Source organism: Pelobates fuscus, chromosome 6 (genome assembly GCF_036172605.1).
Source record: "Pelobates fuscus isolate aPelFus1 chromosome 6, aPelFus1.pri, whole genome shotgun sequence".
Lineage (NCBI taxonomy): Eukaryota > Metazoa > Chordata > Amphibia > Anura > Pelobatidae > Pelobates > Pelobates fuscus.
Window position 1 is genome coordinate 121,725,477 of NC_086322.1, and position 14,217 is coordinate 121,739,693.

At 39.8% G+C, this 14,217-nt stretch overlaps 1 protein-coding gene and 1 pseudogene across 1 annotated transcript in view; one reads left to right on the top strand and one right to left on the bottom strand.

Moving 5' to 3' along the window:
* Positions 1-663: 663 nt before the first annotated feature.
* LOC134566093 (uncharacterized) lies at positions 664-3,937 on the top strand (annotated as a pseudogene).
* Positions 3,938-6,168: 2,231 nt separating this feature from the next.
* TMA16 (translation machinery associated 16 homolog) overlaps positions 6,169-14,217 on the bottom strand; it is a 60,825-nt gene continuing 52,776 nt past the window's right edge. The window contains exon 7 of the mRNA XM_063458207.1: positions 6,169-7,513. Within this exon, the coding sequence (XP_063314277.1) occupies positions 7,339-7,513 (175 nt within the window). The 3' untranslated portion in view covers positions 6,169-7,338. The remainder of the gene's footprint in view (positions 7,514-14,217) is intronic.

Sequence of the window (14,217 nt, forward strand, 5' to 3'; positions counted from 1 at the left end):
CCGCTACAGTGAGAAAATAGGACTTCTGTATTTTATCCTTTTTGTTTTTATCTGTTGTTGGTGTAAATAACGTGTTTATCATATATTGTTATATACACTGTGACTATTCTTTGTTCATAATAAACATTCATTTATTAAGTTCTGCCTTTGTCTGGTTAAGAATCACATTACCTGAAGAGACTAGTTAGTATTTGTGTAATTCCTTAAATATTGTACTAAGTAATATTTGGTGGGTTTTATTGTTGATTTACCTGGGGGACCAAGGCACCCCATTTATAAATTGTCTTGGTGGTGGCAGCGTTAAAATAGTAATAGTTATATTATTATGTTTAAGTGTGGGTGGTGTTAAAAAGGGGGATTTTGTCATTATTTCCGGTCTAGTGAAGACAAATAGTGTACTTTAACCCTTTCACCACCACAACTACGTCACGCACACTCTTGGAGTAGGGTGCGTTCCTGACAAATTGGTGGCATAGCGGTGGGATAATTAAAAAGATTTTTTATCTTTTTGTACCAGATTTTAGTCTTGCTGGATTTGTTGGTTAATCCAGGCACTAAAAGAAATTGTGTCTCAATTTCCAAAGGCTGAACTCAGTGCATATATAATATATTTACACCTCAACAGTCCCCCCCCCCTTCTCTGTTTTTTCTTTTATTTACCAAATGGAGTACCAGGCACAATCCAAGGCAGCGCTAGACCAGCTTTGCCGGGAGAGATCTATTCCCTGTCGGGAAAAAACAAAAGAGGAACTATTGCAAGCACTGGTGGACGATGATATGCAACAAGCGGTGCAAAGTGATGCCTCAAACTCTGCAGAGGAGATACCTGTAGCTTTTGTCCGTGATGTACCGAGATCTGGAGATCCTTTGGATTGTTACTTACAAACGGTGTTAAAATATGTGGACTCAGCAGACGCAAACCAAAGACTACAGCTTATCCTTCAATATCAGGAGGCTGAGAGAGAGAGAGAGAGGCTGCTGAGCACCAAGCTGCGAGAGAGAGGCTGCTGAGCGCCAAGCTGAGAGGAAGAGAGAGGCCGCTGAGAGGGAGAGAGAGGCTGCAGAGTGGCAGGCTGAGAGAGAGGCCGCGGAGCGACAAGCTGCCAGAGAGCATGAGCTAAAAATGGCTGAGTTGGAGAGGTTGACTGCCTCCCCTATAAGTATTAATTCCAAACCACGTGCAGAGAATTTTCCAACTTTGGACAAAGATGATGATTTGGATGTTTTCCTGCGCAGTTTTGAAAAAGTTTGCAGGCAGTACCAGCTACCAAAGGACCAGTGGGCATAATACCTCACCCCTGGTCTCAGAGGTCCTGCGTTGGAAGCATTTGCTGCGCTTCCAGCAGAATTTGACCAGGACTATGATGTGATTAAGGCTGCCTTACAAAAATGGTACAAACTTACTCCTGAGGTGTACCGAAAGAAATTCAGGACTTTGCAAAAGCATCCCACAGAAAGTTATGCAGCAGTTGTGTGGCACCTGGTGACAGCATTCCGACAGTGGACTACAGGGCTGGAGATTACCACTTTGGAAACTTTGCAAGACTTGTTAATAAAAGAACAGTTTTTGCAGCTCTGCCCAGCCGATGTACAGGAATGGTTGCTGGACCGGAACCCCAAAACGGCATTGGAGGCGGGTGAGCTGGCAGATTTCCACACTGCCAATCGAGCAACAGTAGACCGGAGCAGAGGTTTTCCCAAGGGAACATCCAGCTGGAAGACCACACCACCACGACTCCCCATCACCAGGCCTAGCGGGCCATCTTTTGTTTCAGCTCCTACCTCAGGGAGAGGGGGAGCTAGTGCCATGTCTGCGCAAGGAGATAGTCGCATATGTTTTATTTGCAACCGAATGGGGCACTTGAGGAATACCTGCCCAGAGAAAAGGAGGCCAGCACCCTTATCCGGAGGGGTTCAACCTGCAAGAGCCCCATCTTCTGTGTTGTTCGTGACCAAGTCAGAGGGCAACAACAATGTGAACCTGCAGCCTGTTACAGTGGGAGAAAAGGTAACTGTGGGACTCAGGGACACTGGGGCAGATGTGACTCTTGTGCGTTCAGAGCTAGTGCGCTCTGAGGACTTCATTCCTGGCAGGATTTTAGCTGTAAAAGGGATTGGGGGAATACGTCCTGCAGTGCCAATGGCACGTGTATATTTGGATTGGGGAGCGGGCAGGGGTATGAGGGATGTGGGGGTATCGGATAATATTCCTACAAATGTATTGCTTGGTACCGACTTAGGTAGGTTGTTATCCCAGTATGTGCCTGAGAGTGATATGTGTTACCAACCAAAGCCCTGTAGGGGCCCTGCTGTGGAAAGGACAGGGTGCAAATGTTTATGTAAATTACTGTGCTTGGAGGGAGGTCAGAATGTATGTCAGTCTGTGCCAGAGCCCAAGGTGTCTGTGGAATTGTGTAATAAGGTATGTAGACAATTGTGCTGGGAGGGAGGGCAGAGCGAGCATGTGTGCCAGAACCAGATATGTCTGCAATACGATGTGAGAGTGTGCCAAGACAGAGTCACTGGGCGGGAGGGCAGAGTGAGTGTGTGAATCAGTCTGTGCCAGAACCAAACTTGTCTGTGGTACCCTGTGAGGAGGTGCCAAGTGCAAATCACGGGGAGGGGGAGACAGAGGTTTCCACTGTAGCTGTGGTAACCCGGCAGCGGTCTTACCCGAGTAGGGAGCAGGGCCTGCCGCAGCCTGCAGACTCAGAGCGTATGTCAACAGGAGAGCACCCAGATGGGGGAACCAGGGAGTCTCTCACCTTGTTACCATCCCCTCCTGTAGTCATGGGGCAGGAATCTGTGTCCGAGCCCCCTATTGACTCTGAGACCGAGGCGCGGTGTCCTGAATTCCAGCAGGCCCAACGGACAGATCCCAAGTTAGAGGTATTGAGGGAACGTGCTAGGCAGCCACTCACAGACAGGGATAGAGAGAGAGTGTACTGGGATAATGAGAGGTTATACAGAGAAACCATTCCTACAATGGGGCAAGAGCCTTGGGTAACAGAAAGGCAGCTGGTGGTACCTCAGAGGTACCGGGACCATCTGCTGAATGTAGCTCACGCCATCCCCATGGCTGGGCACCTAGGGGGGGCACGGACTAAGTCTTGCTTGTCCCACCATTTTTATTGGCCTGGTATGGGCACAGAAGTGGCAAATTCTTGCCATTCCTGCCCTGAGTGTCAGAGGGTGGGAAAGCCTGGGGAAGTGGGTAAGGCCCCCCCTAATACCCCTTCCTATAGTTAGGGAACCATTTGAGAGAATAGCTGTGGATATTGTCGGTCCCCTTGCCATTCCCAGTAAAGTAGAGGCTATAATGGGCTGGCCTGCCCCCCAGACCAAAAAGCAGGTGATATCATTCCTGGGTACTGCAGGGTACTATAGGAAGTTTGTAACACATTATAGTACCCTGGTCAAACCCCTAACTGATCTCACTAAGAAAGCACTCCCACGAGTGATTAAGTGGACACCTGAGTGTAAAGTGGCCTTCAACTCCTTAAAACAGGCCCTTACTGATTCTCCCATAATACAGGCCCCTAATTTCCACAGACGGTTCTTAGTACAGACCGATGCTTCTAATTATGGCCTGGGAGCGGTGCTGAGTCAGGTGGATGAGAAGGGGGATGAGCATCCTGTTGTGTATCTCAGCCGGAAGCTGCTACCTAGGGAAGTGGCCTATGCCACTGTAGAAAAAGAGTGTTTGGCCATAGTTTGGGCCTTGCAAAAACTGCAACCGCACCTGTACGGGCGCCAGTTTACTGTGATTACCGATCACAACCCCCTACATTGGTTACATAGGGTGGCTGGGACAAATGGGAAACTCCTCAGGTGGAGTCTGGTTCTCCAGCAATATGAGTTTACCATACAGCACAAGAAGGGAAGTACACATGGCAATGCTGATGGTTTGTCCCGCCAGGGGGAAGACTCCACCTAATGCGCAAGGTCGAGGCATAGGAGCCTCCTCCCATTGCTTCTCTTATTTGGGGGAGGTGTCACGACAAGGGTGTATAATTTATTATTACACCCTTGGAATATTATCCTTTAATGTAGTTTGTGTAGTAAATGGCACAAATTACAGAGATGTTATTGCTGAGGTCAACAGGGGTTACATCTTTTGAAGCTGGGATCCCCCACAGAGGTCAGTTGACAGTTGTCTCCCAGACTGTGTCGTCTAGTCCTTGGGGAAGAGGGATTATTATTACGCTGCCTGTGTTTTACCTGCTTTTTCCTGACTACCAGCAGAGATACCGGATTATACTGCTACTCCGCTACAGTGAGTAATTAGGACTTCTGTATTTTATCCTTTTTGTTTTTATCTGTTGTTGGTGTAAACAACTTGTTTATCATATATTGTTATATGCACTGTGACTATTCTTTGTTCATAATAAACATTCATTTATTAAGTTCTGCCTTTGTCTGGTTAAGAATCACATTACCTGAAGAGACTAGTTAGTATTTTTGTAATTCCTTAAATATTGTACTAAGTAATATTTTGTGGGTTTTATTGTTGATTTACCTGGGGGACCAAGGCACCCCATTTATAAATTGTCTTGGGGTGGCAGCGTTAAAATAGTAATAGTTATATTATTATGTTTAAGTGTGGGTGGTGTTAAAAAGGGGGATTTTGTCATTATTTCCGGTCTAGTGAAGACAAATAGTGTACTTTAACCCTTTCACCACCACAACTACGTCACGCACACTCTTGGAGTAGGGTAATTTCGTGACAATGTGTATTATATATATTTATTTTTTCCCCTTTTTCTTTAACAACCATAATCCTTGGGTATGTTATACATACCTCTAGACTGTAAGCTTGTTTGAGCAGGGTCTTCAACTACCTATTATTCCTGTTACATTGTGTTCTTGTCTCATTTGGTAAATTCCCCTTTTATTGTAAAGCACTGCAGAATAAGCTGGCGCTATATAAATACCAGTAATAATAACAATATTCTACGAAGCTGACAATTAAGTGCAATGTAACATACTAACAGACAAATGCACACATATATTCCCAGTAGTGTAGAAATACTGAAATTTATAGAATGGTTTAGTGAGTAAACATCTATAAACCGCATCACGGTAACAAAGTTGCAGTTTGGGTTAACGTGTAATATATTTTGGACACATAAAATCAATAACTATATGCAATGAAGTAGGACTAAGTGTGCAATCAGTTATGACCAGGTGGTAGCAATTGTAGACTTTAACCCCTTCAAAATGCCACCAAAACGTGAATGTTACAGATAGTGAGCATTGATATGTCAGAAGGAGAAGAAACTAGGAATGTGATGCAGTACTGAATATGAGTGGTGACATAATGTGCCTGAAGTGGATGAGCAAGTATAATCCAGATTCACAGCTGAGACTCCTGGACATTTATGAAGTTTCTGGTGCTGGTGAGTCAAATTTATATTTGCATTGTTCAGATAGGCCACCATTAAGCCCCACTGTTCAGATATCCCCTACGTAATATATCAATTCCCATAAGCTAGGATGCTCAGAATACTTTCAGTAAAGTAACATAGAAACATAGAATGTGACGGCAGATAAGAACCATTCGGCCCATCTAGTCTGCCCAATGTATCAATGCTTCTGCCATTATGAGAAGATATCAAAGAGGCAATTTCAGAAGGATTTCTTAGTGTGTAGTGTAGAAAAAGAGAGCTAAAGAAGGTGTCAATTAAGTTGATGTTTTGCAGTGTGTCAGAACATGTGAAGTTGGAGACGAGGAACTTTTTTTCAGCCTTAGGAGGTCGTCTGAAGGTACAAGATATCTGCTTGTATGACTATTTCAAGGGTAATTTCAAGTGGAAAAAGTCAAACGTCAGTGGACTTATTTAGAAAGCCCAAGAAAATATTTATTAATATGAAGAAAATATGACATGTCATCAAATATCTTAATACTGAACCAACTCAGTTCCTCTTGAAAGACATTTCTTGTGAATGTTTAATGAGTATGTCTTCACAGCTCTAGTTAAGTTTGAATATGTATTGAACAAAGTCTTGTATCTATCCTTAAGAAAGGAAGACTGTAAAGACAAATTTTGTGGATATAATTATAAGGTTGAATATGTTCAACATAAGAGATTTACAAAATTATGTTTGCCCACTTAAACTAACTCTGTTTGTTTCAGTTATAGAATAAATAAAACCCAAAGATCAAGCTTTATTAAAATACAGTTTACTAGTTGTTTAAAAAAACATACAGATTATCCTTTCAAGTTATCATGATGTGGTACTGATTTTCAATATACACTTTAGTTAAAAGCACACTATATGGTCAGGAACACAAACATGTATTCCCCCCTTGCCCCCTAAATATAGTAAAATCTTACTTGTACTCAAGTCTGCAGCTGCTGGCTCTGCCCCTGATCTGCCTGCTTGGCTGACATCTTCAGAAGTGATTCTCTGAGCCAATCACAATGCTCTCCCATATGATTGGCTTGACCTGTCAAGTAGGCAGATCAGGGGCAGAGCCAGCACAAGCCAAACAGCCCTGTCCAATCAGCATCTCATCATAGAGATGCACTGAATCATGCAGAGGGTGGAGACACTGAATGTCATCCACACAGTGACTAATCAGCAGTGCCCCGGGAAGCTCCTCTAGCAGTCATCTGAGGAGTGGCCAGTAGAGGTATCCCTAGGCTGTCGACACTGCATTTTCTCTGAAAAGAGTGTTTACTGCAAAAAGCCTGAAGGGAATGATTCTACTCAACAGCACAAATACAATAAGCTGTAGTTGTTCTGGTTACAATAGTGTCCCTATAATTCACATTGCCTAGTTGTACTTAAATAAAAAACTTTGGAGATAGCAATCAGGATTCGGCTCGTGAAAAGATCTAATTCTGTTATTTTATAAGGCATGTATGTTTCACCCTTATATATTTAGCTAGCTTTAATTGAATGGTAGAACATATAAAAAATGAATTGCAATATAACTGCCATATAAATAGATCTATATTAAATATATAAAAGTATACTTTGCTCAAATGATCTATTCAAAGTGACTCTCTTAAAATATGTATGAAAAACTTATTTCAAGGATGCAATTAATTTTAGCATTTCATTTGTAGCCAACACTTATTGAAGTATGCTCTACAGTACATCTCATGCAATATATGCAAGGTTTTTCTTTTTATACTTTCTGTATAAACACAACTGCTTCAGTTTTGAATTATTAATAAAGTCATATACTTGCAGAAACCACACTTTCGAATTTTATAGTCTTTTAAGAATAGCATTTTAACTTATGACAAATTCAAAACATTTCCATCTCAAACTTAATTCAAAAATGAATGCTCTTAGAAATACATTTAAATGGTCCCATGGTACTCTTCATTCACTTCCAATTTCCTCCGAGTCAGGAAAAATTTCATCTTTACTTTCTGTTTTTTCTTCACCTTTGCCATTTCCACTTTGAATATCTTTATCACTTTTGAGAAGTGAATCACTGACTGAAAACTTACGCATTTTGATGTTTGGCAGCTTTTTCAGATCCAAATCCCAGTCCCTAAAATAAAATAAAAAATAACCCTAAATGATTTATTAATTCATCACAACTGTACAAAGTTGTCTAAGAAAATTTTGAAGCATTATACTCATGAGAATGCCTTGATTATTAGCAATGTTAGTGTCAATGAGTGCCAACAAACTGCTCAAATCCAGATATATACAAACTACCTTTCCAGGTTCCACATAAACACACCAACTTTTATAATCTAGAGATGTAGGTGAAACATAGATATAAATGCAGACACAAAATAGTCAGATTCTAGTATGTATAAAAACTCTAAAATTAGGTGTGCTGTGCCTTTAAGACAAAGTTACATAAAGTGCCACAAGTGCTGTGCAACATGTGATTTATATAAAGTGCAAAAATTAATTAATTTAACGTGCACAAATGTGTATAAATGTGATGAATTATACAAAACACTTATATATGTAAGTCATCTCCAAATACCATAAAAAGGATAGAAAAATAATAATAGTATAAATTCGTTACATAAAAAACACAAAACCACAAATGATAAAATGTAAAGTGTTCACTCACAAAAGTAGAGCAGAGAAAGCCTGCTCTAACTGTAACAGCTTCCAGAAATGATCCCTCCTGGGATAAAAAACGGCAGAGACAAGACGTTCCACTTCACAATTTTATTGCACAAATGTTAGCAGCTTACTCCTCCTTTCCTCCGTATAACAGAAATGCCAGTTCAATAGTCACAGTATGAGTGCAGGCTAGTTTCTCCTGTGAGAAGCCGAAAACGCAACAGGAAAAGACTCGGGGGGGGGGGGGGGGGGGGGAGTACGTGGTCAGCTTGATGACGCGTTTCGCCGTGTTCACGGCTTCATCAGATCTACTTTTGTGAGTGAACACTTTACATATTATCATTTGTGTTTTTTTATGTAACGGATTTACACTATTATTGTTTTTCTCTCCGTTTTATGGTATTTGGAGAGGACTTACATATATATATGTATAAGTGAGTGTTTTGTATATTTCATCACATTTATACACATTTGTGCACAGTATATGTACATTAATTACTTTTTGCACTTTATATAAATCACATGTTGCACAGCACTTGTGGCACTTTATGTAACTTTGTCTTAAAGGCACAGCACACCTAATTTTAGAGTTTTTATAGTTTGTGGGTTTTTTTGAGCTTAACACTATTTAAGATGCAGCTTTTTTTAATACGATTCTTGGTATTAAAATATGTATTATTCTTAGACAAATAGTACTAGCGCCTATATTTTATATATTATATTTTAAGATTGCTTTTACTTTTTCAAAATGGCTGGAGAAATGCACTGCATCAGCCTATACAGTTTGTGAAAGCATCTGGCTGGTTTCTCAGATAATGTGTGTGTGTCAATTGTGAATAACTTCTACAAGGACAGATAAAGTCAGGGAGAGAGTATCAGGCTAGAAACATTATTGGGGTTAACCAGTAGTGGTATTCAAATATTTTAGTAACCAGTTCCGACTTTTCATATGTTTCCAACTCCACAGGACTGGCCCAAGACAATGTACTGCCTGGGTCCAAGACACTCCCCCGACAGAGAGAGAGAGACACACACACACAATATATCTCTATCCCTCCCTCTCCATATACACACACACATATATATATATATATATATATATATATATATATATATATATACACATACATACACACATTTGCAAGAAAAAGTATGTGAACCCTTTGGAATGATATGGATTTCTGCACAAATTGGTCATAATGTGTGATCTGATCATCATCTAAGTCACAACAATAGACAATCACAGTCTGCTTAAACTAATAACACACAAAGAATGAAATGTCGCCATGTTTTTATTGAACACACCATGTAAACATTCACAGTGCAGGTGGAAAAAGTATGTGAACCCCTAGACTAATGACATCTCCAAAAGCTAATTGGAGTGAGATGTCAGCCAAATGGAGTCCAATCAATGAGATGAGATTGGAGGTGTTGGTAACAGCTGCCCTGCCCTATAAAAAACACACACACCAGTTCTGGGTTTGCTTTTCACAAGAAGCATTGCCTGATGTGAATGATGCCTTGCACAAAAGAGCTCTCAGAAGACCTACGATTAAGAATTGTTGACTTGCATAAAGCTGGAAAGGGTTATACAAGTATGTCCAAAAGCCTTGCTGTTCATCAGTTGTCAGGGTATTTATCTCGGCAGACATTTTGTGCTATGATAGAAATTAAATGGTATATTGCCTAAATCATTCTGAACAGAGCAGACTCCATTTTGTTATCTTCAAGCTAACAAAAGACACAAGATTTCTATCCTTTCTGTAAAACTAACCACTTTGCCAGAGCTAAAGGAATGCTTAGTATATACAAACCTGTTGATAAGAGATGAGAACGGGGGATGGACAGACTGTCTAAATGCTAATGGAATATAATCAATTCTAAACCCAGACATTTGTGACAGAGAAGATTAAATAATTAAATTTAACTTTCGATATTGTATAAGATTCCCATTGTAAGAGAAAGGTGAAACTTAGTTTACGAACTGTCATATTAGAAATTACAGCAGGAATTGGAGACACATAGTCTGAAGAAAGCCTAAAAAAACTCTTTGAACCGACAGAAAACTTAAGTTATAGACAACCATAAAGATAAGCTAAATGACGTCAAAATAGCCACCAGGAAAAGTTAACTCTTTCCTGGATAGGAATGTTTAGTGGGACGAGACTGCCCTCTATAGACCAAATACTTAAATTGCTATCTGGAAGGTAACCACACCTCCAGTTTTCTATTGGTCTATTACCTAGTGATGAACAGAGATTTTTTTCCCTTTAAAAGTTAAGACAAAGGGAAGAGAGAGGTATGCAAAGGATGCAAAAGGAAGCAAAGGAGTGAGCAGTCGGGGGAAGGAGTCAGAGGAAGCAGTCGGAAGCAGGCTAAGTCAGGAGACAGAGAAAGAGACCCATGACATTCAAATTCCTGAGAACATCTGATGAGAACATCTCTTGAACTGGTAATTATACTGGTTTAATCGAATTAATCTAAATTAATTAAAATTTTCTAATAGCATGATATATGACTGGATAAATCACGATCAGATTTCGATATTTAGAAATCTTAGTTCACTAAGAAGTATATAGTTATAACCATTCTATTCTGCAGATAGAAAAGAATAATTATGTATTTATGTGATTTATCACATGTTAGCATATCGTGATATTTATCCCGGTGTATTGATTTGCTCTAAAATAAGATAAAATATCTGTTTAGGCAAGTTAAAATTCTGCTTATAGAACATGGTAGATTACTCTTATTGGATGGTTCCAGGAAATGACTAATGAGCTGGTTTAAATGTTATTTTATTTAAAATTACATGAGAATAGGTCTTAATTACCTAGGAGGTCTAACCAGCATTGAAAGGGTTATTCTAACTGTTAGCTAAGTTTTATGGCCTTAAGCTGCAAGCTCTGTGTCTGTGTGTAAGTTTCACTTCCTTTCTGTGAACTACCGTCATAAATCTTCTCTTGACAGCTAATGTTGTAGATTCTATACTGTGTTAGCCATTGGAACGTATTGCCATTGTATTGCATACTTATGTTATACTGAATATTCATTGATTATTATCACTCATGTTACATATTATTATTAGTTAATTTGTCACAATAAATTGTATCTATTTTTATAACAAATTGTGATTTTATTTATATGGAATACATTTCACTTACACGATAACGATCTTTGGGATCTGAGAATTGAAATAGTGGGCAATTCTCAACTGTTTACTATTATTATCCCATAAATATCCCCACACAGTCCACGGCAAGACAAATTGTCTATAAATGGAGAAAGTTCAGCACTGCTGCTACTCTCCGTAGGAGTGGCCGTCCTGTAAAGATGACTGCAAGAGCACAGCGTAGACTGCTCAATGAGGTGAAAAAGAATCCTAGAGTATCAGCTAAAGACTTACAAAAGTCACTGGCAAATGCTAACATCCCATGTTCAAACAAAACATTGCTGCACGTTTACAGTTTGCACAAGAGCACCTGGATGTTCCACAGCAGTACTGGCAAAATATTCTGTGGACAGATGAAACCAAAGTTGAGTTGTTTGGAAGAAACACACAACACTATTTGTGGCGAAAAAGAGGCACAGCACACCTACATCAAAACCTCATCCCAACTGTGAAGTGTGGTGGTGGGGGCATCATGGTTTGGGGCTGCTTTGCTGCGTCAGGGCCTGGATGGATTGCTATCAATGAAGGAAAAATGAATTCCCAAGTTTATCAAGACATTTTGCAGGAGAACTTAAGGCCATCTGTCTACCAACTGAAGCTCAACAGAAGATGGGTGTTGCAACAGGACAATGACCCAAAGCATAGAAGTAAATCAACAACAGAATGGCTTAAACAGAAGAAAATACGCCTTCTGAAGTGGCCCAGTCAGAGTCCTGACCTCAACCCGATTGAGATGCTGTGGCATGACCTCAAGAAAGCGATTCACACCAGACATCCCAAGAATATTGCTGAACTGAAACAGTTCTGTAAAGAGGAATGGTCAAGAATTACTCCTGACCGTTGTGCACGTCTGATCTGCAACTACAGGAAACGTTTGGTTGAAGTTATTGCTGCCAAAGGAGGTTCAACCAGTTATTAAATCCAAGGGTTCACATACTGTTTCCACCTGCACTGTGAATGCTTACATGGTGTGTTCAATCAAAACATGGCAACATTTCATTTTGTGTGTTGTTAGTTTAAGCAGACTGTGATTGTCTATTGTTGTGACTTAGATGATGATCAGATCACATTTTATGACCAATTTGTGCAGAAATCCATATCATTCCAAAGGGTTCACATACTTTTTCTTGCAACTACTTTTTCTTGCAACTACTTTTTCTTGCAAATATATATATATATATATATATATATATATATATATATATAGTGTATCCAATTGTACCCAGCACACACACTCAAAAATTGTCAAAAAATGCCGGGTGCAGTTAAGCCATAGCCAAAAACATATAAAATATTCTCAAAAATAAAGGCTTGCACTCACGGTCTGTTGTTAGGATTAAAACATTTCTTCTTTATTCCATATTGTTAAAATATAGTTGCTGTCATCTTTGTCAACGTTTCAGCCACTTCAGTGGCTTTCATCAGGACCAACTCAGCTCACAAAACTATTACATATACAAAAAAACGCTTATATATAGCTAAACAGACTTATTAAACAAATTAAAAACACTTACCACCTGTGTATTCAGGCGCCCGGCGTCTCTCGCTTCCGTGTGCGCATGTGCGAACATGCCGAAACCGGAAGTAGCGTGTCCGCGTCATTGTGCCGTTGCCAGGGTAACCCGAAATGTAAACAAGGCACCCGGCAATGAAACACTCCTACACACTGCTCGGGCGCCTGTTAGGTGGATTAAACAGATAAAACATCATGTGTACACATCTTATTAACCCCCCTGCAGCACCAACCTTATGTGGCTAGCTGTAGTTGTGTCATCTCGGACACCTTTTTAATATATCAGCTGCTCACTTTCATTTTCTAAATTCAAATGTATTCTAATTATAAAGTATTATAGCAATATTTTAATAGGATTAAATATTAGTGAGATTCTAACTTACTTTTGTATATATCGGCTAGGACCGTCTTCAAAGCCATTTTTAAAGATATACCACCCCTCTAAGCTCTATTAGTCATCTCTCTCTAAAAAGGGGTTACTACCTTTCCTATTAACTATTAAAGTGTTAAAGTATTTGTTCACACTTTTACAACTATACCCTTTCAAAGTGGTAAACATTATGTTTGAAGTGATACTCAGTGCTTACTTATATGAATGTCTGCTTTAAATAGTGTCATTATGAGGCGGAAACGATATAGAACAAGGAGAGGCCACAAGGGGAAGATCCAATGTCCGTGGGAGACCCCCACTGAGACGCTAGTACCGGTATTTAATTTATCCCAGAGAACATTACTTAAAGAAGAAATTGAGATCCTACAATTAGGACTATCTTTTGTTCCTGGGACCAGTCCAAATTTATTCACCTGGAATGTGGAACTATATAATTTTGGAAGAACAATGCGACTAAAAGATCACTTCAACAAATTTTCAACAAACACTCCTTTTCCAGAACAGGCAACTACAAGGTTTAGACCAAAATCTTACTTTGATCCTCAAAATAATAGAGCAAGTATCAAAACTTTTTTATCCACTGTTCAGGCAGAATCTGCTCAAATACTACAACAAACAGGTCAGACACGGAGCAATTTAAGCAGAAAACAACATGCCCTTATTAAGAAATTGGCACAGGACACATCCATCATTATACGCCCCGCAGATAAGGGTGGGGGTATAGTCGTAATGGACTATACTAAATACGCTGAAGAAATCAGAAAACAACTCATGGATGAAAATACTTATCAAGTACTTGAAGGAGATCCTACCATCACAATACAGGCAAGAATAGAGGACATACTAAGCATGGGAGTAAGAGCCAATTATATAGATTTGAATTTGTATACATACCTCATTCAAAAATTTCCCAGAACACCGGTGTTGTACACAATACCAAAAATACATAAAGACCAAACCGCACCACCAGGAAGACCCATAGTTTCGGCGATTGGCGGAGTCCTTGAACCACTGGGGAAGTGGTTGGATGCCCAATTCAAGGAAACAGTACTGAATCTTCATACATGTATAAAGGACACCCCCTCATTGCTA